The sequence below is a fragment of the Microcaecilia unicolor genome, chromosome 8 (assembly GCF_901765095.1).
Source record: "Microcaecilia unicolor chromosome 8, aMicUni1.1, whole genome shotgun sequence".
In the NCBI taxonomy this organism is placed as follows: Eukaryota; Metazoa; Chordata; class Amphibia; order Gymnophiona; family Siphonopidae; genus Microcaecilia; species Microcaecilia unicolor.
The window spans coordinates 56,168,547-56,189,409 of NC_044038.1; the positions used below are offsets into that span (position 1 = coordinate 56,168,547).

At 44.4% G+C, this 20,863-nt stretch overlaps 1 protein-coding gene across 1 annotated transcript in view; it reads right to left on the reverse strand.

Annotated features, from left to right (window-relative positions):
- LOC115476518 (ankyrin repeat and fibronectin type-III domain-containing protein 1-like) overlaps positions 1-20,863 on the reverse strand; it is a 1,054,756-nt gene that overhangs the window by 13,062 nt on the left and 1,020,831 nt on the right. The window contains exons 22-23 of the mRNA XM_030212932.1: positions 20,002-20,215; positions 13,092-13,729 (exon numbers count right to left, since the gene is read on the reverse strand). Of these exons, the coding sequence (XP_030068792.1) occupies positions 13,092-13,729; positions 20,002-20,215 (852 nt within the window). The remainder of the gene's footprint in view (positions 1-13,091; positions 13,730-20,001; positions 20,216-20,863) is intronic.

A 20,863-nucleotide genomic window follows, 5' to 3' on the forward strand; every position in this document is an offset into this window, starting at 1 on the left:
ACGCCCCGTCCCACCTTCAGTACACCCTCCAACACACTCCCATGAACTTTGGTTGTCCACGTGACAGAAAGCAGTTGAGGACGCCCAAAATTGGCTTTCAATTATGCCGATTTGGGCGACCCTGAGAGGACACCCATCTCCCGATTTGTGTCAGAAGATGGGCGTCCTTCTCTTTTGATTATGCCACTTAAAATATCACATTGGCTCAATAATCACAAACACTGTCTGTGTAGCAGGGCGCTATCACCATATGAACAGGACAAAGGCCTAACAGGTGCGCATACATGGTGCCTATTTCATGACCTCTATACCTACTTCTACATATCCCTTGTGACAAGGGTGCCAAATGTCCAGAGCTTAAAAATGAAGATGGAATTCAAAAAGGCATGGGATGAACACAGATGATCACTAATTAGGAAATGCATAGTATAAAAAACAAAACTTAAATGACTGCATGTGTGTTGATATGTGAAGTGTTGTTTAGATGGCGACTCAGGTTATGAAGAAGTAAGACCAGTGCCAGGCAGACTTCTACAGTCTGTGTCTTGTATATGGCAAGACAGTTTAGGATGGACTGGAGAGAGCTTTAATGGCAACTCTAGTAGTTGGAAATAAAAAGAGGTGGGAATATAAACCAGGCTATCCAAAAATACTGGAACCAACCAAAGTCAATTGAATATTAAGACAAAAAATGTTTCATTTTCCAAACGGTCTTTTTCAAGACCATTTTTATGTCCTTGTCTGCAGATTTTTTACTTGAGATTTGAGATTTCTTCATATCATCAATTTATGATCTTAGTTTAATTTTTATCTTAGATATAAGACTCCTGATGTAGGCCACCAGGCCGAAACACAACGTTGTGTTGAGTCATTTTTAATGTGAAATTAATAAACATTTTTTGTCTTAATATTCAATTGACTTTGGTTGGTTCCAGTTTTTTTGGATAGCCTGGTTTATATTCCCACTTCTTTTTATTTTCATTTTATGCTTCGTAGGATCTACTGAGTTCTCCACGTACGTGGATTCTCTTTAAACTCTAGTAGTTGGAACATGAGGACTATGCCAGGCAGACCTCTGTGGTCTGTGTCCCATAAATGACAAGTCAGATTAGGATAGGCTAGAGTGGGCTTCGATGGCAACTCAAGTAATTGGAACATAAAGACAATGCCGGGCAGACATCTATGATCTACGTCCCAGAAATGGCAAAGAAAGACCAGGATCAAGTATTTCATACCACATTCTTTGTTCGTTTAATCCTGAATTGCTCATGATATCTGCTGTCATCTACTATCTGACCAATATTCAAAGCAATTTAAGCAGGCAGGAAAGGCTCCTGCTTGCTTAAGTCACCTGAGGACACCTAACTGCCTATATTCAGCAGCACATAACTAAGCACTATCACTGAATATTGTCTCTGACTGGCCCAAAAAAAGTGGGCAGGTCAGGGGCAGTACTCGTGATAGCATTAGGGAGAAGCCGGCAAGTATGTGGGTGCTGGCAATATTTAGAACACAGTACCATGAGGAGCGAGTGGGTTTTGCATCTGCCCCCCTCCCCTACTGGACCACTAGGCATACTAGATAAGCCTGGGGAAGGCCTATATTGATGACAGGTGGGGAGGGGGGTCATTTTGTGAAAGTGTTGGATTATTTGTAGTAAATAATTAGCAGATTTTAGTACACACAGCTTCAGCTTTAGAAATGTTAATTTCTTTCTTCATCTCTCTCTCATTCACCCCTGAATAATTCACTGCTGAGTCACTTTAAAGTTGAAGTAACAAAACATCTGTTTACTCACAGTTTGTAGTTAGATTATAATCAGACAGGCTTATATATACATATTACTATACATTTGTATTATCAGCTCCTTCCATGTGCTTAGATGGTAATGGATGCTCACACCACCATAGATCCTCTCAGGTTAGGAGAGATCATGAGCTCCATGTGCTCCATGTGCTGCATGTGCTGCATCTAACCCCCACAGGAAGTTGCATAGCTGTGTGACCTCTCTAAGTAATTCACATCAGAGGTCACAGAGTAATCACAGAGAAATAATAGGTGACAGGCAATGCATGTAAAATACAATTACATTCCAACAGAAAGGTGGAGGGGATTGGAATGGGCCTGCTCATTTGGGGAGGGGGATCCGAGTGGGCTTGCTCATTATGTGGGGGTTTGGAGGGCCGTGGGTGATTTTTAAGTTATGCAAGTGCTGGCCCAATATTCATCTGCAGCCCACATAACTGTCTTATGCGGACCAAGCTGAATTTAGGCTTAGACCCACCTAATCTCTGGTGGCTAGCCCCACTGAAATTAGCCCCCGATATTCACTGCCGGTGCCCAGACATGACCCGGCACTGAATATCTGGAGCTAAACTAGCCAGCAACGGTAAGCGTTTAAAAAAATAACAGCCAGTATGTTGCTATATATTTTGCTATATACTATAGCATGTCTGTTCTGCACAGTTATTAGATCATTAACCAAAATCTTTTACCTGCTGTTATAGTGCATAGCTACTGCCATTTCTTGAGCATCCATTAGTCCACACAACTTCAGTCCACTCCTAAGTATTGTTTTGTCCATCTTACAGATGCTATGGTGGGTCATGAGGTAGTGAAGGAAGGCAACAGAAATTAAATGACCAGTCCTTCCAACATCCAAGAGGCCAGTGGTTAGCAGAGAACATCATTGTAATATCTTGATGTCACAGTCCAGGACAGATTGACACCTGTGGACCCTGCGGAAGAGCCTGAAGAGGAGGATCATCACTCTGAAGAGGGTAAGGAGGGTATGTTTGTTATGTTCACAGGGCCACTTGTAATGATGCAAAATAAATGTGTCTGAATTAATTCATTGCATGCTTGTGGGCCTGTGGAGGTGTAAGGTCTCATTGCTATCTTGGCTTACCAGGATCGGTACCTCTGGTTCAGGCATCTGCCATTTGATTAGGTTGTGGAGCATGCAGCAGGCCAGGAAGATGTCAGATGCTGTGCCAGAGGTTTAGAGAAGTTCTCTCCTCAACCTGTCCACACACCCGAAGCTGGATTTAACATGCCAAATGTCAGCTCTATGACAGCCCTGGTGTTCCTGTATGCCTCATTATATTTCTCTTCTGCTGGGCCCTGAAGGTGGACTATCGGGGTCATTAGTCTTGTCCTGAGCAGATAGCCTCTATTATCTACAAGGGAGAGAGAAGAGGTGATATGAGTGCCAATGTAGCTAGTGTAATGGGGGACTGGTACATCACAGTCTTGATGTTCCCAGAAGCTGGTTGTTGCATGTGGAAGGAGTCATCTGTGGGGAGAGAAATAAGAAATTTTTGACTGTAAGGCTGTGGGTGAATATAAGTGAGTTCACCTAGCAGCCAACCCCTACTGATCTTGCTACTCTCAAAGCAGTCGTGTATGCCAGATTGTGTGAATCTAGGCGTTGTGCCAGGAACCTGGGTAGCAGGCACACACATCAGTTATCATGTTGGAGGCATTACAGACTGCCTGCATATTAAGAGAATGGTAGGACTTGAGGTTCCTATAAATTGCCTTCTTGTGGTCTAATGGCAATGTGTGTGCAATCTACAGCCTCTAACACTGAGGGTGTGTGCCAGATCAAAGAACTCTGTCACAGTTTGGTGTTGCTGCTACTCATATTCAGAGAAGAGAATGTATTGCGTGTCTCTCCTGAGGAAGGCCCGTAGAAACTGAGCAATGCAGCACTGAGATGTCTGGCTGGCTGATGCCTGTTGTTGCACCAAGAGGTGTCTGGAAGGCTCCAAAGGCAAAAAATGCTAGGACTGTGGTGACCTTCAGGTGCACTGGCAGGACTTGTTCCCTCCATGCCCTGGGCTCTAGGTCTTCCTCTAGCTAATTGCATAGGTACACTATAGTCTCCTTACCAAACCTGAACCTGTGCATGTACTGCTCCTCTATCATGTCTATGAAATGAGTTCTAGGCCTGTATAATGTCAGCACAGAGGTCCTCCTTCTCTCTTGTTTTTCTCTCCTGCAAGCAAAGGCTCATAAGAGCAACAACCTCCCTCCACCACACACACACACACACCCACACACATCCCAGGGCTACCATACATCCTATTTTAAGAGGACCTGTCCTTCTTTTGAACTTCTTCAGATATGTCCTCCAGGTTTTTTAATTTTTAGGAAAACATCCTCTTTTTTCTTTTATGTGTTTCCACAAATATGGCAACCCTAAAACACACACACACACACGGTTACATACAGAATTAAACAAACACAGTTTCGAGTTGGGTGTAGGGTTACCATATTTTGTCCCCCCAAAAGGAGCACACATGCCCCGCCCCCACCACACACCTGCCACGCCCCCTTTCACACCCACCCACCCACTTTCACGCCACACCCCTTTCATGCCCTCACTCCGCCCCCTGTCACATTTTCCCCTCCCCTCTGTCAACACCCCGTCACTCCCCCTCCCCGTCACCCCCTCCCCTTACCTTACTACTGCCTTGGTGGTCTAGTGACCTCTTTGGGGCAGGAAAGTGCCCCTTCTTTCCTGCCTGGAGCGCTGCCCTGCATGCATCCTTCCTGTTCCTGATCTTGGTGCCAATTCAAAATGGCCACCGAGAGTTGAAGTCTCGCGAGGTCACTTCAACTCTCGGCAGCCATTTTGAATCGGCACCGAGATCAGGAACAGGAAGGATGCATGCAGGGCATTGCTCCGGGCAGGAAAGAGGGGGCTCTTTCCTGCCCCGAAGGCAGAAGAGATCACTAGACCACCAGGGCAGTAGTAAGTAAGGGGAGGGGAGGCTAGCAATCTGCCCGTTTGTCCGGATTTCTGGACAAACGTGCAGGCTGGCAGGCGGGCCAACGGACATATGGTAACCCTAGTTGGGTGCCATTTATTAAATAGCACGCAACATTAGGATGTGCACCGAACTTTGGGTGTGAGGATTTACATTAACTGAAACCTTGTGCATAAATTAAGCGCTGATCCCCTGAATTCTATAATACTGCACACTTCTTTAGTGAACACCCCTGACCTGCCCATGCCCCTCCCATGGCTACTCCCCCTTCAGATATACAGTGGGGGAAATAAGTATTTGATCCCTTGCTGATTTTGTAAGTTTGCCCACTGACAAAGACATGAGCAGCCCATAATTGAAGGGTAGGTTATTGGTAACAGTGAGAGATAGCACATCACAAATTAAATCCGGAAAATCACATTGTGGAAAGTATATGAATTTATTTGCATTCTGCAGAGGGAAATAAGTATTTGATCCCCCACCAACCAGTAAGAGATCTGGCCCCTACAGACCAGGTAGATGCTCCAAATCAACTCGTTACCTGCATGACAGACAGCTGTCGGCAATGGTCACCTGTATGAAAGACACCTGTCCACAGACTCAGTGAATCAGTCAGACTCTAACCTCTACAAAATGGCCAAGAGCAAGGAGCTGTCTAAGGATGTCAGGGACAAGATCATACACCTGCACAAGGCTGGAATGGGCTACAAAACCATCAGTAAGACGCTGGGCGAGAAGGAGACAACTGTTGGTGCCATAGTAAGAAAATGGAAGAAGTACAAAATGACTGTCAATCGACAAAGATCTGGGGCTCCACGCAAAATCTCACCTCGTGGGGTATCCTTGATCATGAGGAAGGTTAGAAATCAGCCTACAACTACAAGGGGGGAACTTGTCAATGATCTCAAGGCAGCTGGGACCACTGTCACCACGAAAACCATTGGTAACACATTACGACATAACGGATTGCAATCCTGCAGTGCCCGCAAGGTCCCCCTGCTCCGGAAGGCACATGTGACGGCCCGTCTGAAGTTTGCCAGTGAACACCTGGATGATGCCGAGAGTGATTGGGAGAAGGTGCTGTGGTCAGATGAGACAAAAATTGAGCTCTTTGGCATGAACTCAACTCGCCGTGTTTGGAGGAAGAGAAATGCTGCCTATGACCCAAAGAACACCGTCCCCACTGTCAAGCATGGAGGTGGAAATGTTATGTTTTGGGGGTGTTTCTCTGCTAAGGGCACAGGACTACTTCACCGCATCAATGGGAGAATGGATGGGGCCATGTACCGTACAATTCTGAGTGACAACCTCCTTCCCTCCGCCAGGGCCTTAAAAATGGGTCGTGGCTGGGTCTTCCAGCACGACAATGACCCAAAACATACAGCCAAGGCAACAAAGGAGTGGCTCAGGAAGAAGCACATTAGGGTCATGGAGTGGCCTAGCCAGTCACCAGACCTTAATCCCATTGAAAACTTATGGAGGGAGCTGAAGCTGCGAGTTGCCAAGCGACAGCCCAGAACTCTTAATGATTTAGAGATGATCTGCAAAGAGGAGTGGACCAAAATTCCTCCTGACGTGTGCAAACCTCATCATCAACTACAGAAGACGTCTGACCGCTGTGCTTGCCAACAAGGGTTTTGCCACCAAGTATTAGGTCTTGTTTGCCAGAGGGATTAAATACTTATTTCCCTCTGCAGAATGCAAATAAATTCATATACTTTCCACAATGTGATTTTCCGGATTTAATTTGTGATGTGCTATCTCTCACTGTTACCAATAACCTACCCTTCAATTATGGGCTGCTCATGTCTTTGTCAGTGGGCAAACTTACAAAATCAGCAAGGGATCAAATACTTATTTCCCCCACTGTATGCTAAAAACTTGCATATACATCTTTATATGTAGCAAGATGCTCATTACTCAATTAATTTGTGCATAAAAGTTTGAGTGCCATTTAAAGAATCCAGGGGAAATTTTTATAGAAGTACCACTTCTCTGTCCAATGATTCTGAATTTCCTTACAGACAACCTATACAGTATGCAAATTGGACTGTTGAATCATTTGATTGCGATCTTACTTTGTGGTTGGTTAGAGCTGAACTTGAGATGGACCACTTTGACTGGATGTGAATGTGGAGTTTAAAAAGGGGTTAGATAGATTCCTAAAGGACAAGTCCATAGACCGCTATTAAATGGACTTGGAAAAATTCCGCATTTTTAGGTATAACTTGTCTGGAATGTTTTTACGTTTGGGGAGCGTGCCAGGTGCCCTTGACCTGGATTGGCCACTGTCGGTGACAGGATGCTGGGCTAGATGGACCTTTGGTCTTTCCCAGTATGGCACTACTTATGTACTTATGTACTTATATATTCCCAGGTGCCATACTGGTATGTTTGGACAGCTGAGTAAGGCAATCATGGCTGTTTGGACCAACTGTGAACTGATATTGAAAATTATGATTCTTACGTTGAACCAAATAGAGTAAAATATATACTCTGAAGCAGGGGCGTAGCTACGGGTGGGCCTGGGTGGGTCCAGGCCCACCCAATTTCACCTCTGGCCCGCCCACCCAATCGCACACACACGCCCGCCCACTTTTCTTGCAGGCCCACGCCAGCCCCAGCTCCCATTGCCGGCCACTGTTGCTTTTCCAGTTGAGCAGCAGGGCCGGCGCTACAAAAAGAAGAAGCGCTCAGCTGATTGAGCTGAGCGCCAACGCTAAAGAGAAAAAATGTAAAAAAAAAAAAAGCGCGGCACCAGGTCCGCAGGCAGCCTTGAGGCATTGGCTGCTGGCTCTGCAGGCTCCTCCCGTCTCCCTACATCACTGCCCTGTTCGCTCCAGGGGTGCCGCGCTTTTTTTTAAAAACACTTTTCTCGTTAGCATTGGCGCTCAGCTCAATCAGCTGAGCGCTTCTTCTTTTTGTAGCGCCGGCCCTGCTGCTCAACTGGAAAAGCAGCAGTGGCCGGCAATGGGAGCTGGGGCTGGCGGGCCTGAATCAGGAGAGGGGAAAACAGATGGAAGGATGGGGAGAGAGAGGGAAAACGGATGGAAGGATGGGGAGAGAGAGGGAAAACGGATGGAAGGATGGGGAGAGAAAGAGGGAAAACAGATGGAATGATGGCAGAGAAAGAGGGAAAACGGATGGAAGGATGGGGAGAAAGAGGGAAAACGGATGGAAGGATGGCAGAGAGAGGGAAAACAGATGGAAGGATGGGGAGAAAGAGGGAAACGGATGGAAGGATGGGGAGAGAAAGAGGGAAAACAGATGGAATGATGGCAGAGAGAGAGGGAAAACAGATGGAATGATGGCAGAGAAAGAGGGAAAACAGATGGAAGGATGGGGAGAGAGAGGGAAAACGGATGGAAGGATGGGGAGAGAGAGGGAAAAAAGATGGAAGGATGGCAGAGAGAGGGAAAACGGAAGGATGGCAGAGAGAGGGAAAACAGATGGAAGGATGGGGAGAAAGAGGGAAACGGATGGAAGGATGGGGAGAGAAAGAGGGAAAACAGTTGGAATAATGGCAGAGAAAGAGGGAAAACAGATGGAAGAATGGGGAGATGGATGAAAGGATGCAGAGAGACTGGAAGGATGTGGAGAGAGAAGGGACACTGAACAGAAAAGGGTAGAGAGATAGAGAGACACTGGTTAGAAGGAGGGAGAGAGAGACATTAGATGGAAGGATCAGGAGAGAGGGTAGATGGGTGGAAGGATGGGGAGAGAAAGAGGGAAGACGCTGGATGGAAGGGTAGGGAGAAAGAGGTGACAATAGATGGAAGGATGCAGAAAGAAAGAGGGGAGACTATTGGAAGGATGGGGAGAGAAAGAGGAGAGCTGCTGCATGGAAAGGGGGAGTAATGAAAGATTGGAGAATAAGAGGAAGGGCCATGGGGAGAACAAGGGTGATAAAAAGATGAAAAGCCATAAGTAGATGAAGGAAATTAAAGAATGAATAGTAAGAATGAATTAAATCAGGACAGAGAGAGAGAGAGAGGCAGAAAAATATTGAAGAAAGCTAAGAAAAAGGAGAGAAAAATGAGAAATGGCCAGGAAACCGTGGCAGAAGAGTTAAGCGAAAACGAAGGAAAGCAGAATCTAGAGACTGGGAGCAACACAATGAGAAAAAGTAAATGGCCATACAACAAAGGTAAAGAAAATAATTTTATTTTTAATTTAGGATAAAGTAATATGGTACCTGTGTTAATAAAGTTTCAGAGACTAATACTTCCTTCCTTAGGTCAGGAGAGGATACCATAACAGCATTATACTGACCTGAGGCAGGAGGTTTTGGCCTCTGAAAGCTCACTGAAAATGTGACTAAATTTTGCTGGGGGAGGGGGGTAGAGAGAAAAATTTGTGCCCACCCACTTTGGGTTCAGGCCCACCCAAAATCAGCAGTCTGGCTACGCCACTGCTCTGAAGGAGAGCTGTTGTTTGAAATACAATCAAGTTAGCAAGTTGAGATTTATTTTGATCGTGACTGAATAGATAGGGATGGGCTGGAGTGTAAATTTTAAGGGACTGTTAGCTTCAGAACTTTTAGTACAGGAAAAGTTCTGGCACAGACTTTTATGGTCTGTGCCCTGAGAAAGGCAGGGTCAAATCAAACTTGGGTATACATATGAAGTATCTTGTTGGGCAGACTGGATGGACCGTACAGGTCTTTATCTGCCATCACTTACTATGTTACTATGTATTTCATCAAGTCCATTTTAAGATAAATGCTATATTACGCTCATTTTGAGATAAGCATATTTATCTGAAGAGTGCACAGTGCAGGATATTTTTTGATGCACTATCGGTAAATGAAAATAAATATGTTTTGAAGAAAGTGAAAAAAAAACCCCCCACAGTTTTTAAATCCTCTCTGCACTGACTATGAACTGATGATTATATTATAGAAGCTGTATATAACCACCTGTGACCAGTACCTGCTCCAATATATTAGTCTATTCAACTATCAATTTAGAGGCTTTTTTGGTATTGGACTTTTTGCAATTTCCTCTATTTTGCTTGGATATTTTTTGATTGCCTGCCTTTCTAAAACAGGCACAATACAGTCATTTATGTGCCTCACAGCCTAGTTGCCCTGATACATGATTACCCTCTTAGGGCTAAATTATTAACGGGGGGGGGGGGGGGGGGGCTAAAGGAGAAACCACGGCATAGAGCATGGCTTCTACCACGAAATTAGTGAGCAAATAATCTGTGGCGATGCTGTAAGCTAATGAGATGTAAACCCAAAGCGTGTAGAACTTTTGTGCTAAGCAGGAAAAGCCTGTCAGACATATGAGTTCAAAGGTTCTGTGGTGAGGGCAGCTTCACTGTGTGCACCCCATTTGCACCTGGAATTTTGTTCTGTCCATAAACATCAGCCTTGAAAAAATTTGTTGCATATAAAATTTTTGTAGGGCTCATATATATGCACAGGATAACATTCTGGTTCATGCACAGATGTGGGCTGGCACTCTCGTTTTATTCAGAGATGGGCACAGAGCTGTTACCTCCTGTTCTGTCTTTTAAAAATGCAGGCACCTATGGTCACAGGAAAGAAACTGGCATTGAATCTCCAAAAGAGGCTTTAAGGAGGAAAGTTATCAATTTTCAATAAAAAGGCAAGTTTTTACCACAACGTGGTTTATCATTGGAGTCAGCAACCTACAGTGTCTCATTACCACTGTTTGCTGAATTGTGTAGTAAAAAATAAGTAGCAACGCAAAACAGAGGTAGTCCAGATGGCCGGATGCTCCCAGGCTTGATGTTAAAGGGACCACAGTGCTTAAATTAATCCCCTGTATCATGCCGCACCCCCCAATAAATGCCACCCCCTAAAGTCCCTTCCATCAAGACTCCCCCTCCCTCCTGGATCACAAACCCTGCCACAGCCTCTCTCCCAGATCACGTGAAAGTCATGATCTGATGCTCTGAGGCCCAGTATTAAAGGGGCTGCAATGCTCCTGTTAATCTCCCATCATGCTCCGCCAATGAAGGCCACCCCTCAAAGTCCCCCCCCCCACAGATCAAGATTCCCTGATAAAGGCCATCCACAAAAGATCCCCCTGATCAAAGCCACCCATGAAGACTCTCCTCCAATCAGCGCGGGCCTTATGGTCTTTTACCTGGTAGTCAAGTGGATGTTCAACAGGAGCAATCTCCCTTCACTTCCAAAATGGCACTACTATATGAAAATATGACTCCTAGTGGTAGTAGTGTGAGAGTAATGCCAAGGGAACCATTTTAGAAGTGGCTCTGAGCAGATAGGAGTGAAGGGGGATCATTCCTGCCTAGCACTCAATGGACCACCATGTAAAGAGCTATGAAGCTCTTGGTGAAAAGAGGGGTCTTCAGGAAAAGTCTTGATTGAAGAGGTTGACCTTGAGTGGGGGGTCTTTGGGGATGGCCTTCATCAGGGGTGGGGTCTTTGGGGGGAGTCAAGCTACGGAGATTTTCAGAGGAGTGGCTTTCATTGTGGATCTGTGGGGGATTTTGTTTAGGAGAGGCCTTTGGGGGGTCTTGATCTGGGGGCAGTTTCAAGGGGGTCTTGATCCAGGGAAAGGCTTTGGTCGGTAGCCTTCATCTAGGGGGGGCATGATGAAGGGGTTAACAGGAGCACCACAGCCTCTTTCAGATCAGGCTCAGAAGCACGGGCCCATTGCTGTAAGACCTGATGCTCCCGTGATTTTGAGACCATAACGTGATTTGCCGTTTGCACTCCTGCTCCAAAGGTAGAAATATGTACATTATTCGTGTGTACACAAATACTTTAAAATATGCATATACACAGTGCGACTTTGCCCGGTTCATGATAACATAATAGATGATGACAAATACAGACCTGCACAATCCATCCAGTCTGCCTTACAAGGCGGCCAGAGCTGCACTTGTCACTCTGTGCAGGTTACATTTTTTCATGCTCAAATATTGACATCACAAACAGGGCACTGGGCAATTTGCCAAAATGCCAACTACACACGGGCAGTTCTATTTGATGCGATCTCCAAAGAGTGGTTTTATAATTTTGACTGCAGTATAGCCACATTCAATATCGATACCTGATTAAACCACTAATCCAGCAATATTGATGAAAACATCTCGGGGCCCTTGTACTAAACTGTGCTAAGAAGTGGCCTGCGCTACAACAAGCGCATGGGTTTCCCCAAACGCTGAGGCCACTTTTAGGTCAGCTGTAAAATGGCCACATTTTCCATTTCCTCAATTGATGGCCATGCACTACTTTCCTAATTAGCGCATGGCGATTAGCACGGAAGCCCTTACCCACACCTATTTTCTAGGCGATAAAGGCTCCAGCGTTAATCAGTTAGTGTGCGGTGATGTAGCTGCACTAACCAATTAGCACTGGGAATGCCTACTCTCCACCCCCAAACAAGTCCCCAGCACTAAGAAATAAAAAGTATTTTTTAGCGCATGGGAAGCATGGGCACAGATGGCAAAAAACATCTCCTACCAACCTTCTTACCCTCCATGCTTGTCCCAACTTCTCCTTTATCATCCCACCTCTTTATCTATCCCTATCCTTTCTCTCACACCTCTTCTATCCCATTTACTCCTTCTTCATTTGTCCCATCATTTACCTCCTTTGTTGATTCTGATACTACAGATTGTATTCTCTTGTTAGTGGGTAAGTCGTGTTGAGCGGGAAAGCGCGGGGTACAAATGTAATAAATAAATAAATAAAATTACTGAGGGATGCCTCAGTGTGCTCCTGCAAAAGGCACGTGTTAGGGCTTACCGCAGCTTTGAAAAAGGGAGCCAAATCTGCAAATAGGAACCAGGATGAAATGTGCCTGGTTTGTGGTCACTCTGGAATTGGTTGCACACCTCTAGGTACTCCATACAACTCCTGCATTGTACCTCTATGCTAAGCTCTTATTTAAGCCCTGAGAGGAGCCACATGTTGTTATTATTATTAAAATTCTTTGACATTGTGAACTTAAAAAATATATATATGGACAAGTGACCCCTAGAGTTTTGATTAGACCTAAAAACCTATGCGTCAATATTCAGCTGGCAGCAGTCAGCATATTTTTAAAGTTGGGCTGGCCACTGGAGCTTATGAGTGGCCAGTTAGAGCCAATATTCAGCAACCCTGTCCAGTTAAAGGCTCCTGAATACTGGCGGTTGGGCAATTTAAGTAGGTAGGAGCTTCCCCTGCTCACTTAAATAGCTTTGAATGTCTGCCCACTAATTTCTCTTTTAACCCAAACTTAATCTGAATTCTGATAAACACGTTATGTCACATACATTTCCATCATTAAGACTTGATTTTAAATTTTTTACAGGACTGAGGTAACAAACCTTAACACTTGTCTCTTTAGAGATTCCTGTTTCATACTGAGGAAAAACCCGTAGCGTGACAGCACCAAGCTTTTTTCCCTGGTTTGAGTGTCCTGTTTCCATTGGCTCTTGGAAAGCCTGAGTCCACTCTACAGAGTGCGCTCGAAAAACTGACTCAGGGCTGTCATCAGGTTGGGTATGGTCCGCGCTAAAAGAAGAACTGGTCCTGAGTCCAACAGAACTACGGTGAGTAGTCATCTTCGTGTCTGTTGGGGAACTATCAACGGAGCCAGGGCAAGACTTTCGGGAGACAAGAAAAGACTTTTTAGGGAAGTCCAGGCTGCTGGTACGGACACAGTACGCCTGCCGTTTCTCTGTGATTCGCAGCAATTCGATTTGCCGACTGGGAAGCACAAAGTCACTGTCGTATAACTCTGACTGTCGCTGATCCTCTTGGGGCAATCTCTTGGGTTCATGAGTCTGTAAGACATCTGGAGTGACATCGCGCAAGCTACGGATGCTTCTCCTGCCACACTCCTGACCTGAGAAGTAAACCAGGTCAAGTTCCTTAGGGCTCTGAGCTCTGCTAGAGTCATAGTCACTGTCGGTGGCTAGGAAAACTTCAGAAGAACCCTCCTCATCTGACAGTCCATGTGAATCTGAAAGACAAGAAGTGCCAAAGTCACTGGGCAGTCATTGCATTGTGACATACACATATTCAAAATATATAAAATACCATATAAACTCAACTATAAGTCATGAAATTTAGGCCCAAAATCCACAGAAAAATCTGGGGTCTTCCTATCTACGGATAACACCAGTAGAAGCTAAAAAAATAAATAGTGGTAATCCCCCCCCCCCCCCCCCAGCCATGTACCTTCAATTTGCAAATGTCTTCCTTACAGCACCAGCACTGAAGAGATACACGCTTGAGGTCTGACTTGTCCCGCCCTGCTGAAACAGGAAGTTGTGTCAGAGGGGGGCAGGACCAGTCAAGAGGGGCACTCTGGAGCAGATATCAAGCGGCGTAACTCTACAGTGTGCTGTAAAGAAGACATTTGAAAATTGAAGGTACACAGCCAGCCTGGGGGGGGGGGGGAGGAGGGAATTGCAATGCTGCTGGTGCTGCCGAAAGTAGTGCGAGGGGTGGGGGAGCAGCAGAGAGGACATGCTGGGTCACAGTTAAATAAGCAAACATATAAATGCCAAAAAATTATTAAACCACTGTATATTAATGGGAATAGGCATCTCTTGAAGTCCTGAAATGTTCTTTTAATTGCTTAATACACAAAGTAAGCTGACCTTTACCATAAACTTTATTTCCCACTCTAGAATTAATCACTATAATCCCATGCTAAATGTCTTTATCAAACAGACTTTTATTTTTCAAAATAATTTGCAATGACAGTCTATGTGTGGGGGTGGGGGGGGGGGGGGTCAGCAGAGAGGGCATGCTGGGCCTGTGTGTGAGGGGGGAGGATAGGGGGCTAGAAAGAGGGAATGTTTGATCTGTGTGTGAGTGAAGCAGAAAAGAAGGATGTGTATGTGTATCATTCTTTCCTTTGTTTATGGCTTCAGCTTATACATGGGTCACACCAATTAGGGCCATTTTTAGTCTTAAAACTGCCCTTGACTCATCCATGAGATCAACTTAAAGTCGAGTATACATGGTACCTATGATCACATCCTCATTCAAGGCTTCACTTTGACAGGACAAGGAACAGATTATTGCACACTTGAAAATGTCACACAATTTTAGAGGCCAACTGAATTTCAGTTTTGGTTTTGGCAATGAAACTGACTCAAAATCCATATTTGGCCTCATTTTGGTTTCAGCTGAAAATGCTGGTGCATTTTTGGCTGAAACCAAAACTTTGGATTGTGTCCCTCCCCCTCTCCCCAGAGGAACCATGTCCATCCCTCCATTTTTCCCTCCCTCCCTGCCCCCCCCTCGTGATCAGACAGAGCCCCCCCCCCAGACCTACCCGTGAACCTCTCAGCCTATCTTAAACTCTGGAGGTCTAGTGGCCTAACTGGGGCTGAAGGTCACAGCAGCCATTTAGAGATTGGAGCTGGCATAGGCAAGAGTGATTCACAGCCATTTTGAAGGTGGAGACAGCAGGGGTGGACCACTAGACCACTAGCGTTTAAGGTAGGCTTGGGTGCAGGGGGGCTCACGAATGGGTCCAGGAGAGGGGGTTCTGTCTAGTCACAGGGGAAGTAGGAAGGGAGGCTCTGTCTGATCACGGGAGGGAGCGGATGCTGTTTGGGGTTGAGGGGCTGGGCTGTGCTGGGTCAGTTTCGGTTTTGGTTTCAGCTGACATCAAGTGGCGAGTTTCAGCTGAAACTGAAAAACCTGATTTTGGTCAGCATCTACACTGTTTAGAAATCTATTTCACATTTCATATACTTACTAACAGGTTCACTGTCATGAAAAAGACAAGCACTGAAAGGATGCTGGACTCAACACAAACCAGCTTTTACACTTGGGCTTCCCAAACCTTGGTACAGTCAATGGTAATAAGCCATCTGGACTACTGCAATGCACTGTATGCTGGTTGCAAAGAACAGACTATCAAAAAACTCCAAACAGCCCAGAATACTGCCGCAAGACTCATATTTGGAAGAACTAAATATGAAAGTGCAAAACCCCTAAGAGAGAAACTTCATTGGCTCCCACTTAAGGAACGCATTGCATTCAAGATCTGCACGATTGTACACAAAATCATTCACGCAGACTCCCCAATCTACATGCTAAACCTCGTGGACCTACCTCCCAGAAACGCCACAAGATCATCCCGCAAATTTCTCAATCTGCACTTCCCCAGCTGTAAAGGACTAAAATACAAGCTGATGCATGCCACTACCTTCTCTTACTTGAGCACATAGTTATGGAATGCATTACCTACAGACCTGAAAACAATCGACAAAATAACTAACTTTCGCAAATCTCTGAAGACATATTTCTTCAACAAGGCCTACAAAGAGAACCTATAGCCTCACTAATCCACTTCACCAACCCACCCAATTATGAAAGTCCACCATCTATACTTATCCCCTAATCACTTCCTTCTTTCTTCCCTTACTAAATCTCTACACCTTACTAATAACTGTATCTGATAGCCTGGAATGACAATGTAATAACAAAATTATGTAAGCCACATTGAGCCTGCAAATAGGTGGGAAATGTGGGATACAAATGCAACAAATAAATAATAATAATAATAATAATAATAAATAATAATAATAATAATAAGTAAATAAATAACCTTACTGCCAATCGGATTTTCATTATATCCACAATGAATATGCATGAGATCGATTTGTATACACTCGAGATTTATCACGTGCAAATTGATCTCATGCATATTCATTGTGCATATCCTGAACCCCCGAATGATTGGGGGTAGGGGTCCCATGACAATTCTGTGAAGTCCTGTTTTACACTTTTTTTCTTAGAGCACTACAGTAAGATTTTGTAATTTTGGGACACAAGCCTAAATCCTCTCTACCACTGACCTTCTTCCCATACTTCTCCATTTGCCCACATATAATTGAGTAATTAATGATGCTACTGTTCATCCTCCACTCTCCTTCCTACAAATGGTCCTGGAGGCTGCTTGCCAGAAATGTGCTGTCAACCAGGCCATCTACCCTACAAATGATTGCCTGTAAGTTTATATTCTTTCAAAGATTATCTTTATTCAATTAATGAGAACATGAGTTAGAAATGTCAACGCCCAGAATATGCAGGAGGAGCATGAGGGAGCAACATAATACAGACAGCAATCTAGAGGCAAAGCTGTTGACACACAGGAGCGTGGATAATTTGTCAGGTTGTCCAGAAATTACATCCCATTCATACAGGATTAAAGGAAGATGATGAGGCAGCTTATCAAACTAGCACACCTCTTTTAGCTTGTTCAAAACAGGCCAATGAAATATCATATAAAAAACAGATTCTTGCTTTTGGTCTGGGAAGTAACACATTCCATTGCAAGAATTTGAACAACCTGGTGAAGCCAATAAGTCTGCTGCCTTGACACATTGCTAAGGGAAAACAACCCTAACCCTGGCCGCCAGCAATAGGAAATAGACTGATGATACAAAGGGCTGGCGTTGGCACATGCTTTACATGCGTGCCGAGGCCCCCTTTCACCGCAGCTGGTAAAAGGGAAGTTTTATCTTCCTGCAGCAAATGGCCATGCGGCAAGTAAAGCACTTGCTGCACGGCTATTTCGGGGAGGAGCCCTTACTGTCACACATTGAGGTGGCGGTAAGGGCTTCTGCGTTAACACGGCGGTAACCGGGCAGTGCCAGAAATTACGGCGTGCTAGGGGTGGGTAGTACCACCAGGCTGCTGAGGTAGCCTGGAGTTACTTCCTGTATAGCAAGTGGTAAACCTGTGTTGGGCTTACTGCCGCTTAGTAAAAGGAGCCCGAAGTTACTACCAGGAAAATAACCAGTCAGAACTACAGAACAGCAAGTGTAACTCTTTGAGAGTAATTTTCAACAGTAATTTACCCACAGAAATTAGCTTTTATAAAACTACTCACATTAAATGCAGGCAACTGAACATAAATCGGGTAATTTTATACAAGGGTACCTGGGCAGAATGGCCAAAAAAGGTGCCAAGGCAATATAAATGTCTTTGTGCCTTTCTGAAAGAGACTCATACGACCCCCCCCCCCCCCACCTCACTCCCACTCCGTGGTAGGGATGGGATGTCATTAGCAACAACATGGTAAATGTCAAAATGACATATTCCGTACCACTGCACATCATTATCTAATGAATATGAGCAGAAAAAACCCCAGAACCATTTCTATTTTTTCATTTGCCACAAATAATGTGCAGTCTTTTGAAAAAGTGCACATTATGTAGGGGGGAATACTATATATGGCGCCTTAAAAATTGGTGCTGAGGGAAGAACCACATAGCTAGAGTGATTGTATAAACTATGCGTAAAGTTAGGTGTACTTTATAGAATACGCTCATGTGCCGTTCTTGTGACTAAAATTTAGGCGCACCTATTTAGGCCACCCAAAACCAGACCTAAATACCTGCGCCTAAGTTAGACGCAGATTGGGTGTATTCTAGAATAGTTTGCATAGATTTTGGAAATGCCCACACCCATGACCACGCCCCCTTTTCAACTGCACATTAGAATTTCTGTGCACCATGTTAAAGAATACACCTAGAAGGTTGTGTGCGTTCATTCTAATTAAAGCCAATTAGTGTCACTAATTGATTAATAAATATCAATTATTGGTGCTGATTGGCTTGCTAATAAATTACATTGTGTATGCAATTTGGCCATGCGGCCTAATTAGCATGCACAACTCAAGGCACCATACACAGAATTTGGGGGTATGTGCAAAGAGTGTGCATTTTATCAAAAAGCGTTCATGCTCTTTTCCTGATAATGTGCCCATTCAAGCCACTGTGCACGTGCAAAGCACTGAGTATGTGTGAATAGTGTGTGCATGAGAGCACTGTTGAGAAAAGAGGGTGTGCTCTTTCCAAGAGTGCACCTCTGTGAACATAGGACTAAATTCTATAAATGGTGTTGAAAATTCAGCGCAAAAAAAGCACTTAGCGCTATTTTTTAAACGGTGCTCAAAGTTAGATGTCGGTTATACAATGCTGCTTACGCCAACTCAACCCTGGTGCAAATCCACATTCCTAAGTTAGGCACGGATTCCCCTAATTCTCTAACAGTGTGCATAAATTGTAGGAAAGCTCCTGATTCACCCGAGATACTCTCATGGCCGTGCCCCCCTTTTTGGAGCTGCGTGTAAATCCAAATAAGAGGCCAATTAGAACCGCGTGTTTCCCTACTCCTCCCCCTGCCTGGAAATCAGCTGTTAGTGACGTCATCCTGGCTACGGAGCCGAGCTCAACAACTCCAGGAGCCATGGACATAGGCAGTCCCACATTAGAACGTTGGTGGTGAGAATTATTATATAGGATATGTGCACATCACAGCTCTGCCTCTGCTCTGCCCAAACTTGGCAGGAGGAACTACCCACTAATGGTGTGCATACATGATCTTTATGGCACACCCATATATGACTGCAGAATTTTAGAAGTTGCTTGACACATGTAAAACAGCCTATAAGAACATAAAGGTTGCCATACTGGGACAGACCAAAGGTCCATCAAGCCCAGTATCCTGTTTCTAACAGTGGTCAATCCAGGTCACAAGTACCTGGCAAGATCCTAGAACAGTAAAACAGATTTTATGTTGCTTTATCCTAGAAATAAGCAGTGGATTTTCCCAAATCTATCTTAATAATGACTTATGGACTTTTCTTTTGGGGAAATTATCCAAACATTTTTAAAACCCTGCTAACTGCTTTTACCACATTTTCTGGCAATGAATTCCAAAGTTTAATTACACAGTGAGTGAAGAAATATTTTCTTTGTTATAAATTTACTATTTAGTAGCTTCATTGTGTGCCCCCTAGGCCTACCCATTCCACTCTAATTAGTATTTTATAGACCTCTTTCATATCTCCCCTCAGCCATCTCTTTTCCAAGCTGAAGAGCCTTAGCTGCTTTAGCCTTTCCTCATTTTTGTCGCCCTTCTCTGTACGTTTTCTAATTCCACTATATCTTTTTTGAGATGCGGTGACCAGAATTGCCAACATGATTCAAGGTGCAGTCGCACCATGGAGTGATATGAAGGCATTATAATCTCATTTTTGTTTTCCATTCCTTTCCTAATAATTCCTAACATTCTATTTGCTTTCTTAGCCAGCTCACACTAATGTGAGGCAGTGGATATTATCCCATTGTTAACACCCTGACCTCATCCACACTGTCTGTTTTTCCAGATTCAAGAATGGCAGAGATTAATAAACGTATGAACGTTCAGCTGTACTTAGGTGGCTACCACAGACCTCCAGAGAATGTCAAAGCACCTTACCAGAGTTGTGCTTGCGGCTGGCTTCTGGTGATGGTGTGGGAGATGGGAGGTAGTCCATGTGGGATGAGGTGGACTGTGGTTTTTCTTTCACCAGAGTCTCACTGGAGTCATCAAGGAAGCAGATGAGAGGCACGCCACATGATGGCTGCTTGTATCTGGCATACTGCAGGGCATCCATCATCCAGCGTATCTCCCGCCAGATCTCTTCCATTTGCTAGCAAAGAAGGGGAAAACATTTGGTTTGTTTTACTACTTCTTAATTATGACAAGAGATTCAAAAGTTCGTAAAACCCCAATCCGTAGAGAGATAATTAATATCACAGATCACGCAAGGAGCTTAGAATTTAGCATTACCTGTTAACATTTTTCTAAAAAAGGAATAAAATGGTATGTTCTATCCTGGGTCTAAATGAACAGTATGAAATTTATAGATGTGCAGAAGAATAATCTATGAATACTAAGGAAATTGTCAGTTACAAGTGCTATCTGAAATTGTTTTTGAAAGGCAATATATAGAATATTGCACTGCAGAGATTGAATATTCTAGCTTGCTCAGGGGCCCTTTTACTAAGCTGTGGTAAAACGTGGCCTGTGCTAGTGTGGGAGCGTGAAATTGGCATGCGCTGGGCCATTTTTTACCATGGTAAAAAGGCCTTTTTTAATGGGGCAGTAAAAGGCCGTGTGCTAATATTAAAAGTAGGGCACGGCTAATTATTGCCTGAGCCCTTACCGTCACCCATTGACCTAGCAGTAAGGGCTCACATGCTACTTGAACGTGTAACGTACAGGGTGAGGCAATAAAAAAGTAGCCTCCTAGAGTTTTTTTGCTGTTTTCTCAGCAACTGCTTGGAATTTCAATGTG